Source organism: Anolis sagrei, chromosome 4, assembly GCF_037176765.1.
Source record: "Anolis sagrei isolate rAnoSag1 chromosome 4, rAnoSag1.mat, whole genome shotgun sequence".
NCBI lineage: Eukaryota > Metazoa > Chordata > Lepidosauria > Squamata > Dactyloidae > Anolis > Anolis sagrei.
The window spans coordinates 239,103,258-239,115,600 of NC_090024.1; the positions used below are offsets into that span (position 1 = coordinate 239,103,258).

Consider the following 12,343-nt stretch of genomic DNA (forward strand, 5'->3'; position numbering starts at 1 on the left):
AGACTGTAGCCAGGAAATCAGAAGACGCTTACTTCTTGGGAGGAGAGCAATGTCCAGTCTCGATAAAATAGTGAAGAGTAGAGACATCAGACTGGCAACAAAGATCCGCCTAGTCAAAGCCATGGTATTCCCTGTAGTAACCTACGGATGTGAGAGCTGGACCTTCGGGAAGGCTGAGCGAAGGAAGATCGATGCTTTTGAGCTGTGGTGTTGGAGGAAAGTGCTGAGAGTGCCTTGGACTGCAAGAAGATCCAACCAGTCCATCCTCCAGGAAATAAAGCCCGACTGCTCACTGGAGGGAAAGATACTAGAGACAAAGTTGAAGTACTTTGGCCACATCATGAGGAGACAGGAAAGCCTAGAGAAGACAATTATGCTGGGGAAAGTGGAAGGCAAAAGGAAGAGGGGCCGACCAAGGGCAAGATGGATGGATGGCATCCTTGAAGTGACTGGACTGACCTTGAAGGAGCTGGGGGTGGTAACGGCCGACAGGGAGCTCTGGCGTAGGCTGGTCCATGAGGTCACGAAGAGTCGGGAGACGACTGAACGAATGAACAACAACACCCAATGCTTAGTAGCACTCTATATTGCATCTAAAGAAGTAAGTTTATATCCACAAAAGCTCATGCAGAAATAAAAAACAATTTGTCTTAAAGGTGCTGCTTGAGCTCTGTCTCTTTTCTTCCTTCCTTCCTTCTTTCCTTCTTTTTTTGCTGGTATGCACGGAATCTCTGAAACAGGTTTTAAAGGGAATCATCTGAATTGAATTATATCCACAAATTCCAATCCTGAGTTGTGTGTTTTCCGGGCTGAGTGGCAATGTTCCAGAAGCATTTACTGTTATGATTTTAGAGTTTTTAAAATAAAGAACAAGACCAAAAAAAGGGAAATTCCAGATAAGAAACAATCAGGACCAGCTAATCACCTCCCAACAAAGGATTCCCCCAGGCAGGAAGCAATCAGACCTTGAAAACTGCTAGGCCATCAAATGCTAATCAAGGTGGCCAGTTGCCACATTCACACCTACCTCAAACAGACAAAAGATCTTTCTCCCACCCTGGTCATTCCACAGATATATAAACCCCATTTTCCTATTTTCCAACAGACCTCACAACCTCTGAGGATGCCTACCATAAATGCAGGCAAAACGTCAGGAGAGAATGCTTCTGCAACATGGCCATACAGTCTGGAAAACACACAACAACCCAATTATTCTGGCCATGAAAACCTTTGACAACAAGTTCCAATCCATTACAAGAGATATGCACAAAGGCAACCGCATCATGCTCACTATATGTATTAATACACATATATTGCTACTATAATATAATGAAAAGAATCTACTTGGAGAGTGTTTTGAACCCAAGGAAATTGACTTTTGGTAAGCAGATTTATTGCTTCCACATATCAACAGCAATGAATCAATGTAAAGATCTGAAAAACCACATCAGCTTATGCAGTTCTTTGAAAATTTAAAGAAGGGGGTGCATCTACATTGTAGAATTAGTGCAAATTTAAACTACTTTATTAAACTGCTAAGCTGCAGAATTTGCTGGCCGAAAGGTTGGTGGTTCGAATTCAGGGAGCAGAGTGAGCTCTCACTGTTAGCCCCAGCTTCTGCCAACCTAGCAGTTTGAAAACATGCAAATGTGAGTAGATCAATAGGTACCGATTCAGTGGGAAGATAACAGCACTCCATGTAGTCATGCTGGCCACATTACCTTGGAGGTGTTTACAGGCAACGCAGGCTCTTCAGCTTAGAAATTGAGATGCGCACCAACACTCCGAGTCAGACTTGACTGCACTTAATGTCAAGGGGGAATCTTTACCTTTAAGTGCCAAGACTCAATGGTATGAAATCATAAGAGCTGTAGTTTTGCAAGGTCTTTTGCCTTCTTTGCCAAAGAGAGTATTTATTTATTTATTTAGTTAGTTACAGCATTTATATCCCCCCCTTTTCACCCTGCAGGGGACTCAGGGCGGATTACAGTGTACACATATATGGCAAACATTCAATGCCAATTTTAACATACAACATATACAGACATAGACAGAGGCTATTTAACTTTTTCTGGCCGCCAGGGGAGCTGTCACTTTCATCGTCCATCTGCGACACTGATGAAGTACTTCCGCATTCCCCGCATGCTTTTTGCTGGAGTGCTTACTAGAGTCTTTTTTTTTTATGGCCTCATAAATTAGTTAATTTAGCCTCCCCACACTTTAAGGTGGTACCTAATTTTCCTACTTGACAGATGCAACTGTCTTTCGGGTTGCAAAGGTTGACAACAGGCTACACAATTGGTTGGAAACCCACTCCAACCCGGGCTGGCTTCAAACTCATGACCAGAACTCATGAACTCATGGTCAGAGTGATCTTAATGCAGCTAACACTCAGCCAGCTGCGCCACAATCCCAGTGCCACACTATGTATCCTAGGATTCCATAGCATAGAGCCATGGCAACTAAAGTGGTGTAAAACTGCATCAGTTCAACAGCACAGATGCACCCTCAGTTCCACTAATATGTTTAGAAGAAGGATACAGAGAGCTTTCTAGCTTCTACCCTAACATTCAGCATCTAGGTTATTTTCCTGTAATCCTTTAGTTGCTCAGCTTTGTGCAAATGGTCCCATTTGTGCCAAATGTAATTTTCTGGCAGACAGTGCTGTCGATATGGAAAGCTGTTTGGATTGTATCAAATAATGCCAGTTATGCAAACCACGCCAATGGCACAAGGTTGAGACGCGATTTCCCAGCCAGTAGACTCTCCCTGAATCATAAATTGGTATATCTCTAGGCGAGCCTAATGGCTGTTTCAGGCATTCTCAAAAGATGAGGCTTAATCGTTTTTTTAAAAATCTGGTGTGTCACGCTTAGAGCATGCGCTTCATGTCAGAAAGGTCCCAAGTTAAGTCTCACATCAGCTGTGAGCCCCCAGCATAGCCTCAGTCTACCCCTGTCTCTCAGACTCACATCTTATTTTGTTATTAGCCATTAAAATCTCTGGATTTTGGGGGCTTTTTTCACAGAAAGAGTTGTTTACATGGTAGTGCAAACAATAGTGCTTATGACAATGACAAATAAGAACTAAGAGGACTGCATTCTGCCTAAATCCCAGTGTAGTCTTTGAAATAAACTCATTTTATGAATCAGAAAAAGCATGCTTCTTGCAGGATTTTTTTTAAAAGCATGATTGATTATACAGCATTATCGAAAGGGTTTAGGATAATAAGGGGAAAAAATCAACAATGAGTGTGAAGTTTGTAGAATACTTCAGTAGTTAAAAAATGTATATTAATGTAGGTTAGTGTTTCTTAACCTGGGGGTCGGGACCCCTGTGGGGGGTTGCAAGGGGGTACTTACTTACTTACTTACTTAGGCAATCCCTTGTAGTCCAAGGATGATGGTCCTCCAATTTCGGTGTCCTGGCGGTGGGTTCGTAGGTGAATGTGGAGTCCTATTCTTGATCTGCATCTTCTCCCACAGTGAGGGCATTGGTTTCCAGGTGGAAGGCAGTCTCAGACAGGGTTGGCTTGATGCGCCTTCCTCTTGGCACATTTCTCTTTTTCACCCTCCATTCATGCCTCTTCAAATTCCGCAGCACTGCTGGTCACAGCTGACCTCCAGCTGGAGCGCTGAAGGGCCAGGGCTTCCCGGTTCTCAATGTCTATGCCAGAGTTTTTAAGGTTGGCTTTGAGCCCATCTTTCAATCTCTTTTCCTGTCCACCAACATTCCATTTTCCGTTCTTGAGTTTGGAGTAGAGCAACTTCTTTGGGAGACGGTGGTCGGGCATCCAGACAACGTGGCCGGTCCAGTGGAGTTGATGGTGGAGGAGCATCACTTCAATGCTGGTGGTCTTTGCTTCTTCCAGCACAATGACGTTTGTCCGCCTGTGTTCACATTTGGGCATACTGAGTATCCGTGCCAAGTTTGGTCTAGGTCCATCATTGTTTGAGTCCACAGTGCTCTCTGGATGTAGGTGAACTACAACTCTAAAACTCAAGGTCAATGCTCACCAAACCCTTCCGGTATTTTCTGTTTGTCATGGGAATTCTTTGCCATGTTTGGTTCAATTCCATCATTGGTGGAGTTCAGAATGCTCTTTGATTGTAGGTGAACTATAAATCGCAGCAACTACAACTTCCAAGTGACAAAATCAATCCCACCCCCTACCCCCACCCCAACCTCACCAGTATACAAATTTGGGTGTATTGGGTATTTGTGCCAAATTTGGTCCAATGAATGATAATACATCCTGCATATCAGCTATTTACATTACAGTTCATAACAGTAGCAAAAATACTGTTATGAAGTAGCAAAAAATATATGTTTGGGGGTCACTACAACTTGAGGAACTGTATTAAGGGGTTGGGGCAATATGAAGGTTGAGAAACACTGATGTAGGTGAATGCTGGTGTCTGTTTTATAGTTTTGTAAGGTGTAGTTTTAGAGTGACATATTACAAAAACCTGCTTTCTCCATGTTGTGCTTTGTTCTTTTTTTCTTTCTTCGCTTATTAATAAAACTAGCCATCCCCTGCCACGCGTTGCTGTGGCCCAGTCTGGTGATCTGGAAAATAACATAATGAGAAAGTGTTGGTTTCTAATATATGTAATTTCTTTATGCTTGTGGGTAAACCGTATTTCTTGTTGTTTCTTTGTAAGTGTTGATGTGGAGAGTGTCTGGTTTGCCTACTCTGGAGCATGCAGCATATCATAGTCCTTCTTTAGCGATCCCTTTCAAAACTATGATACTATATCTCTCTCTGTGTGTGAATCATATCTATCTATCTATCTATCTATATTTATGACTGAATGGCTCTTTGTCAGGAGGGCTCTGATTACATTTTCTTGCCCTGGTGAAGAGAGTTGGACTGGATGGCCTTAAGTATTTTTGGTTGCTCAAGAGGGTTCTGTGTGGGAAATTTGCCCCAATTCTGTCGTTTGTGGGGTTCAGAATGCTCTTTGATTGTAGGTCAACTATAAATCCTAGTAACTACAATCCCAAATGTCAAGGTATATTTTCCCCAAACTCCATATGTGTTCATATTTGGGCATATGGAGTATTTGTGCTAAGTTTGGTCCAGATCCATCATTGTTTGAGTCCACAGTGCTCTATGGATGTAGGTGAACTACAACTCCCAAACTTAAGGTCAATGCCCACCAAACCCTTCTAGTGTTTTCTGTTGGTCATGGGAGTCCTGTATGCCACGTTTGGTTCAATGTTATAATTGGTGGAGTTCAGAATGCTCTTTGATTGTTAGTGAACTATAAATCGCAGCAACTACAACTTTCAAGTGACAAACTCAATCCCACCCCCCACCCCCAACCTCACCAGTATATAAATTTCGGTGTATTGGGTATTTGTGCCAAATTTGGTCCAGTGAATGATAATACGTCCTGCATATCAGCTATTTACATTACGGTTTATAACAGTAGCAAAATTACAATTATGAAGCAGCAACGAAAATAATTTTATGGTTGGGGGTCACCATAACATGAGGAACTGTATTAAGGAGTTGTGGCAGTATGAAGGTTGAGAAACACTGATGTAGGTGAATGCTAGTGTCTGTTTTATAGCTTTGTAAGGTGTAGTTTTAGAGTAACATGTTAAAAGAAACCCTCTTTTCTCCATGTTGTGTTTTATTCTTTTTTTCTTTCTTCACTTATTAATAAAAATTTGCATTTAAGAATAGGAAAAGACATGCTTCTGAATGTATTGTCGAAGGCTTTCATGGCTGGAATCACTGTGTTGTTGTAGTTTTTTTCGGGCTATATGGCCATAGTCTAGAGGCATTCTCTCCTGATGTTTCGCCTGCATCTATGGCAAGCACTCTCAGAGGAAGCATCCTTTATGGCAAGCATCCTCATAACCTCTGAGGATGCTTGCCATAGTTGCAGGCGAAACGTCAGGAGAGACTGCTTCTAGAACATGACCATATAGCCCGAAAAAACCTACAACAACCCATGCTTCTGAATGCTTGGTTTAAGAATGTGGTGGCTTGGATATGCAAACCTATTTTGTTTTTTGTTTTCTTGAGTTCAAAGTGGACACTGACTGGAAACAAATCCATATTACGACAAGCCTGTGAGAGGGTTTTCAAGTATTACAGCTTTACTGGGTTGAGACTTTGATAAAACAATGGAATGGCAAGAATAATCCAGCAGCAGCTGTGTTTTCTTGACAGGTTAACCTGATTTTTAGACATGGCCTTTATTGTGGGTGAGCTTTGGTTCCAGAAGCTTTTGCTTTGAAAATAAATAAATTTCTCTCACCGATGCCCGGTTTTATATCAAATGAAAGACTTGGCAAAGGAATAGACTGAAAGAGCAGTAAACTGGTGCTAGATAAAGGAAAGGGAGAACAAATACATCTCAGGCTTGGGCGTGTCTGCTTGCATCCCTCCTTTGCTAACAACAGCCTTTGCATCTCTCCTCCTTAGACTCTTGACACTGGGGAGGATTTGGATATCAAGAGCCACCCTCCGAGAAGCAATCGATTGATAGAGCCTGTGATCTGGGAACCCCTTCTCTCTGTCAAGACCTCTCTCTCTCTCTCTTTCCCTCTCTCTGTCTCGCTCTCTCTCTCTTTTCTCCTCCCTTCTTGGATAGCCACAGCCCCTAAGAGCTGAGTCAGACCTTCCTCTCTTCCACAGCATTGCAGCACTTCGGCAGCAAAAAAAAAGCCAGCCTTCTGCCTCTCCGCATCTTTCTTTGCAGCATCCTTTCCGCTACCCATCTCACCACCATGGCCAGCACCGTCTCAGGTAAATAAACAAAACCCAAATATTTATTCCTTTTTTCTTTATATGCAACTCCCTTATTGAGGATGAATATATTTGCAGTGGTCCATGTCAACACCATTTCTTAGCTTTTTCCTTTCGCATCCAAGGTGGGGCTTGCTTGCAAAGCTATATCCTCAGGTAGCTGGGCGGGGATTGTTGTTTTCTCTTGCTTTCAGAATTGAGTGCTTACATATTATTTTGAGATACTGGTGTAAAAAATCTTATTTTTTTCCTGTATGGTTAAAATTACATTCACTTAAATGGTCATGGGAGATGGAAGCATAGAAGCATAGATTCTGTAATTCTGTGCCTCCCACTCCCACACTGTTTGGTTCATGTATTTGTAACTGTGTTGTTTTGTTAAGAAGGTGGATAAAGATATAAAAAAGCACAGAAAAGAACAAAAAGAGAAGGATTATTATTGTTATTGTTATGATTAACATTAGAAATCTGGGTTAACACAGAGCCAGTGCCGGTTGTGCAGCCAGGAACTGCTTTAGAGGGAGTGGTCCGCCCATGGCGCTGAATGAAAACCCAATGCTGATAGACAATTTTTTTTTCCTGCAGGAGCAATGACACCACTGCATAACGGCACCCTGTTGCCCACCCTGGTTAAAAGGCCCGGCTGGGGGTGTGTTGGGGTAGCTTTGCTTGCCATTTGTGCATGCTTTCTCCTATTTCGTAATTCCTAAAAATAATATATCTTGCTGCATCTCTAACCACCTTGATCTTTCGAACTGATCAAATGGATGAAATGTGGCTGGAAATAGACATATCATTTCCAATATCAGGACCTTTGTCAAATTAAAAGGAAGAGATGTTATTTTGGACTGGAGAAAGGCAGCATAAGGGAGAGAAATATAGATATAAGCATGCACAAATGCACACGTTAGCTAGACGTTTTTCTTGCTGGTTTCCCTGGTCTTGCCCATCCCTGTGCTGTTTGATTTTCCTTCTCTGTTTCTGCATTTTTATATAATAGAAGTACGGTTGGAGGGATTGAAGGTCCAAAGCCAGCTCTGTAAAAGCTTAGAGATGTGTCACAAACCTTATAAGAGAATATTTTTGCCCTGCGTGTACTTGAAGATGAGGCAGAAGCAGGGAAAGCAAGATCAAGGCTGGAAATGGTTTTTCCTGCGGGTGTGTGGTCCCATTCTCTGTCTATTACTTTATTGCAGGATTGGTCTAAATTAGGTAAATATTGGTGCAAGCCTTGGCCAGGCTCCCCAGCAGTGAAAGCAAAGGCTGGGGGACCCTGCTGTGAAATGTGAAAGGAAGGGACACATCTGGGTGCCAGGTGCCATCCCCATCTGGTGCTTGGAAACAATATGGTACTTTCTCCCATTTGCTTCCTTCCTTCCTGCCCCCTCCCCATCCACCCATCCATCCACTCACCCACCACCACAATAAATTTCAATTTACTGGTAATCGGACAGGGCCTTTAAAGCTGAGTCGTTTGCCTTGGAGGGCTTTTTCTGATCCTCTTTGCTTCCCAATTGGATTAGGTTTGGCGTAAGACCAGTTTCGAATGACAGATATTCCAGGTTAACAGCAATATGACAGAAATTAGAAGGGAGACGGAGGAAGACAAAGAACAGGGTGGAACCTCTGCGAGGGTTTGCACAAGGCGGCTCCCTCTCCCCATTCATTGCAGGCAGGCAAGCCTTTGAGTTGAGAAGGGGGATTTTAATCCTCACATAAGAAAAATCCCATTCTCTCCCACTCCCATCTCTCCAGCCTTCCTTCTAAAAAGCATGATATCTAAGGAAGGAAAGCAGCTATAAGAAGGATGCTAATGTGTAAACGTATGCTTGTGTCAGATGATTTCTGAAGGTCTAATTTAAAAAATAGTTAAAATGTTCCTAGATTTGAAACAAGGGAAGGTTTTCTGTGCCTTTTCTTCTTGTTTCCCTGTATTGTTTCCCTGTAGCAAGCAGGGAACGCAACAGCACATGCTCAGTGCAAGCTCAGCTGCAGTGGTGCCCAAAGGGAGTCAGTCTGCCCAGGAGAGATCTTGGCTGTAGATCCAGACAGTCTTTCTGTGCAACTAGGCCACATCTTCTTGAGCATCCTCCCAAGGCGGGGGCTCAAAGCTACACCAAAAACTAGGGAGAATGTGCAGGGTCCTTCCATGCCCAGGTGAGGAACAAACCCTGGAAGATTCTCCTGAAGATGATGAATATGTGTGATGTATTGGAAGCCCATTAGGGCTTTGGTTGATGCACACCTCCATGCTTGTGACCCACCTACCCATAGGACACATTGTGTATGCATGCCTTTGATCGGTCTCATGACTTATGGTGACCCCATGAATGTCATAGGGTTTTCTAAGGGAAGGAATTTCCAAGGAATATCCCAGAGCATCTGATATTCCTTGGAAATTCTTCTGGGATTGAGGAATGTTCTTCCTTTTGGACTGCCACTCCCAGCATCACCTGGGGATGATGATCCAAAAAGGCACCTTTTCCCATGTTCTGGAATTTCTAGCCTGCAGCATTTGTGGGGAAAGACGAAGGTCATACCTTTTGTGTGTATGTGCCTTCACATAGCCTGTGGAGTTATGGCCAGCTACCACATGAATTCCATATGGTTTGCTTAAGCAATAAATACTCACAATTGGTTTGGCTGGTTCCTTCCTTTGAAATATAGCCTTTAGCATCCAAGTACTAACCATGACTGGTTCTGCTTAGCTTCCAAGATCAGATGGGATTTGGGGTATTTAGGCCTCCATGATGTGTTGTACATATGGTCAAACAGCTCTGAGTCATCTTCACTGTAGATGCAACCAGCAGCTTGTTGAGAAACACAAGAGGAGTGCCCATGCAAATCTATTTTTGCATATTTTTGTTCCCCAATAAATGATCTCAGCTGTACAAGGACTCTGTCATGGCTTCAAAAGCTGAAAGCTGATGCCTTGTTCTAGGTGTCCCTTAACCTAGAGCTGATGTTTTCCTGTTACCTAGAGCCAGTTTTGGGTGCAGAATGGACTTCTGTGATGGGAAAAGTAACTTGAGAAGGAGGAGGAAAGAGCAGCTAGGTTTGGCTCCCTCTTCAAAATCAAACATGTCTTTCTTGTCAATGTATTCAAAGAAAACAGATAAGCAAAAATAATAAGTGCTTGTGCTGAGAAATTAGGAGAGGCCGTAGTCTCATCAATCAGCTAATGGTCATTCCAGATTTCTTGCTCCCTATTTGGATTTATCAAAAGCCAGCATTTAGTTCTAACAGTTCATACTGCTGTCAATATTGCTGTAGAAGATGGGGACTGCAGACATATCCTTTCCTGTCTTTGCATTTGCCTCTAGAATCAATTTTATTTGTCTTTGGCAAGAAAGGAAAAGCTTCTGTGCCCACTTGTGATCTTATAGTATCTTGTTGGGCATGACTTGTAGGGGGATCTGAAGGAAGTGTGTGGAAAATGGAGGTGTTGCCCACCCACTCATTCATTCTCCAAAAACCCATTAACATTTTCTATTAATTATTGATAAGAAGAGGCATGAAAACATTCACCCCAGACATTGGACACCTCTGTCACCCCAGTCAGTTATTTGCCTTTCCGGATAAGACGCAGTCAACTTCATTGACCTCCAAAATAATGAATCCTTTTGGTCTCTGCATCCATGTGTGTTGTTGTGTGCCTTCAAGTATTTTCTGGTTTATGGTGACCCTATCATGTGGTTTTCTTGGCAAGATTTGTTCAGAAGAGGCTTGCCATTGCCTTCCTCTGAGAGAGTGTGGCTTGCCCAAGGTCACCCAGTGAGTCTTATAGCACAACTGGTATTTGAATCTTGGTCTTCAGGCTCATAGCCCAATCCTCCATCATGCTAGTTTTGTTTTCACACACCCACATGAATGTTTTGCATTTTCATAGATTTTACAGATCCATAAATAAGCCATAGGATCTATCCATTTGAGAAGAAAAAAGTAACAATGGTATGCTTCTTGTTAGCTCTGAGGAACTGCTGCCCACGTTGGCTGTGGTAAAGGTACAGATGGACCCTTATGGGTTTCTTAATGAAGCCTTCTGTTTCTCACAGCCAGAGACCTGTCTCTGCTGCATGGAATTCTCAGCTGAATCCAAGTCACTTGTATGCTCTTGTTCTGATTGGTTCGCTCTGATCGTCTCTCTGATTGGCTCACAATTCCAATAAATACTTCAAGACATGGTTGGCTTGAGAAACCACAGGGATTCTATGGTGGTAATGGTCATTTCTGCATTCTTGTTTCCATGCTGCTTGTTTCAGAATCCTACTCCTGGTGGCTTCCAATCCTTCTTTCATTCTTCTTGCTCCTAATCTTTGGTATTTCCTGGTAAACCAAGCTCCCTGACAAATTTGTCTCTGATATACATTCCATACAGGATATAGGGTTACAGCCTGTGTTGGATGGGGTTACACTCCCTCTGAAGGCGCAGGTTCACAGCTTTGGAGTTCTCCTGGACTCATCGCTGAGCTTGGAACCCCAGGTTTTGGTGGTGGCCAAAGGAACATTCGCACAATTAAAACTTGTGCGCCAGCTGCGCCCGTATCTTGGGAAGTCGGACTTGGCCATGGTAGTCTACGCTCTGGTTACATCCCGTATATGTTACTGCAACACACTCTACATGGGATTGCCTTTAAAGACTGTTTGGAAGCTCCAATTGGTCCAACGGGCGAAAGTCAGACTGCTCACAGGAGCAGCATACAAGGAGCACACAACTCCCCTGTTACGTCAGCTCCACTGGCTGCCAGTCTGCTACCGAGCACAATTCAAAGTGCTGGCTTTAACCTATAAAACCCTAAACAATTCTGGCTCAGCTTACCTGTCCGAACAGATCTCCCTCTATGAACCATCTCAGAATTTAAGATCATCTGGGAGGCCCTGCTCACAGTCCCACCTGCTTCACAGGCCAAGACCATCAGAAAGATGTGTTTTTGATAGTCTTTGGTGACCCCTCTGACACCCTCTCGTGACCTCCCCCCCCAAGGTTCCCAACCCCCAGGTTGAGAAACACTGCTCTATGAGCCCACAAGAGCTTTAAGATCTCCAGAAGAACACCATGAGATATGGTATGAGAAGCCACCAAAAGACCTAGAGCAGTGGTTCTCAATCTGTGGGTCCCCAGATGTTTTGGCCTTCAACTCCCAGAAGTCCTAACAGCTGGTAAACTGGCTGGGATTTCTGGGAGTTGTAGGCCAAAACACCTGGGGATCCACAGGTTGGAAACCACTGATCTAGAAGAATCTGGAAAAAAGAAGGTTTCCTTCCTCTTTCCTAGCAATATCATCCTAGGTCCATCAACCAAGGAAGTTCTAATGTCAAAAATTCACTCTGAGACCTGATTGGAAAGGATCTAAAAATCAATTTTAAACAAAAAATATGTGTTGGATAGCAAACACATGCTTAAGTAGGTGTTCTAACAATGAGCTATGCCTTCAGTTCTTACTTTCTAAAATTCGGAAGATATCCATTAGATCTGTAGGACATCTCTGTAGCTAAACAGACAGACAGTTCAAGACGACAAGAGGCCTTGTCTTCCTAGAGACCCTACAATAGAAAAACTAATTGACTCTCTGTAGT

At 43.1% G+C, this 12,343-nt stretch overlaps 1 protein-coding gene across 1 annotated transcript in view; it reads left to right on the forward strand.

Annotated features, from left to right (window-relative positions):
- Positions 1-6,399: 6,399 nt before the first annotated feature.
- The window catches only part of STMN3 (stathmin 3), a 47,916-nt gene continuing 41,972 nt past the window's right edge, over positions 6,400-12,343 (forward strand). The window contains exon 1 of the mRNA XM_060771892.2: positions 6,400-6,766. Within this exon, the coding sequence (XP_060627875.1) occupies positions 6,748-6,766 (19 nt within the window). The 5' untranslated portion in view covers positions 6,400-6,747. The remainder of the gene's footprint in view (positions 6,767-12,343) is intronic.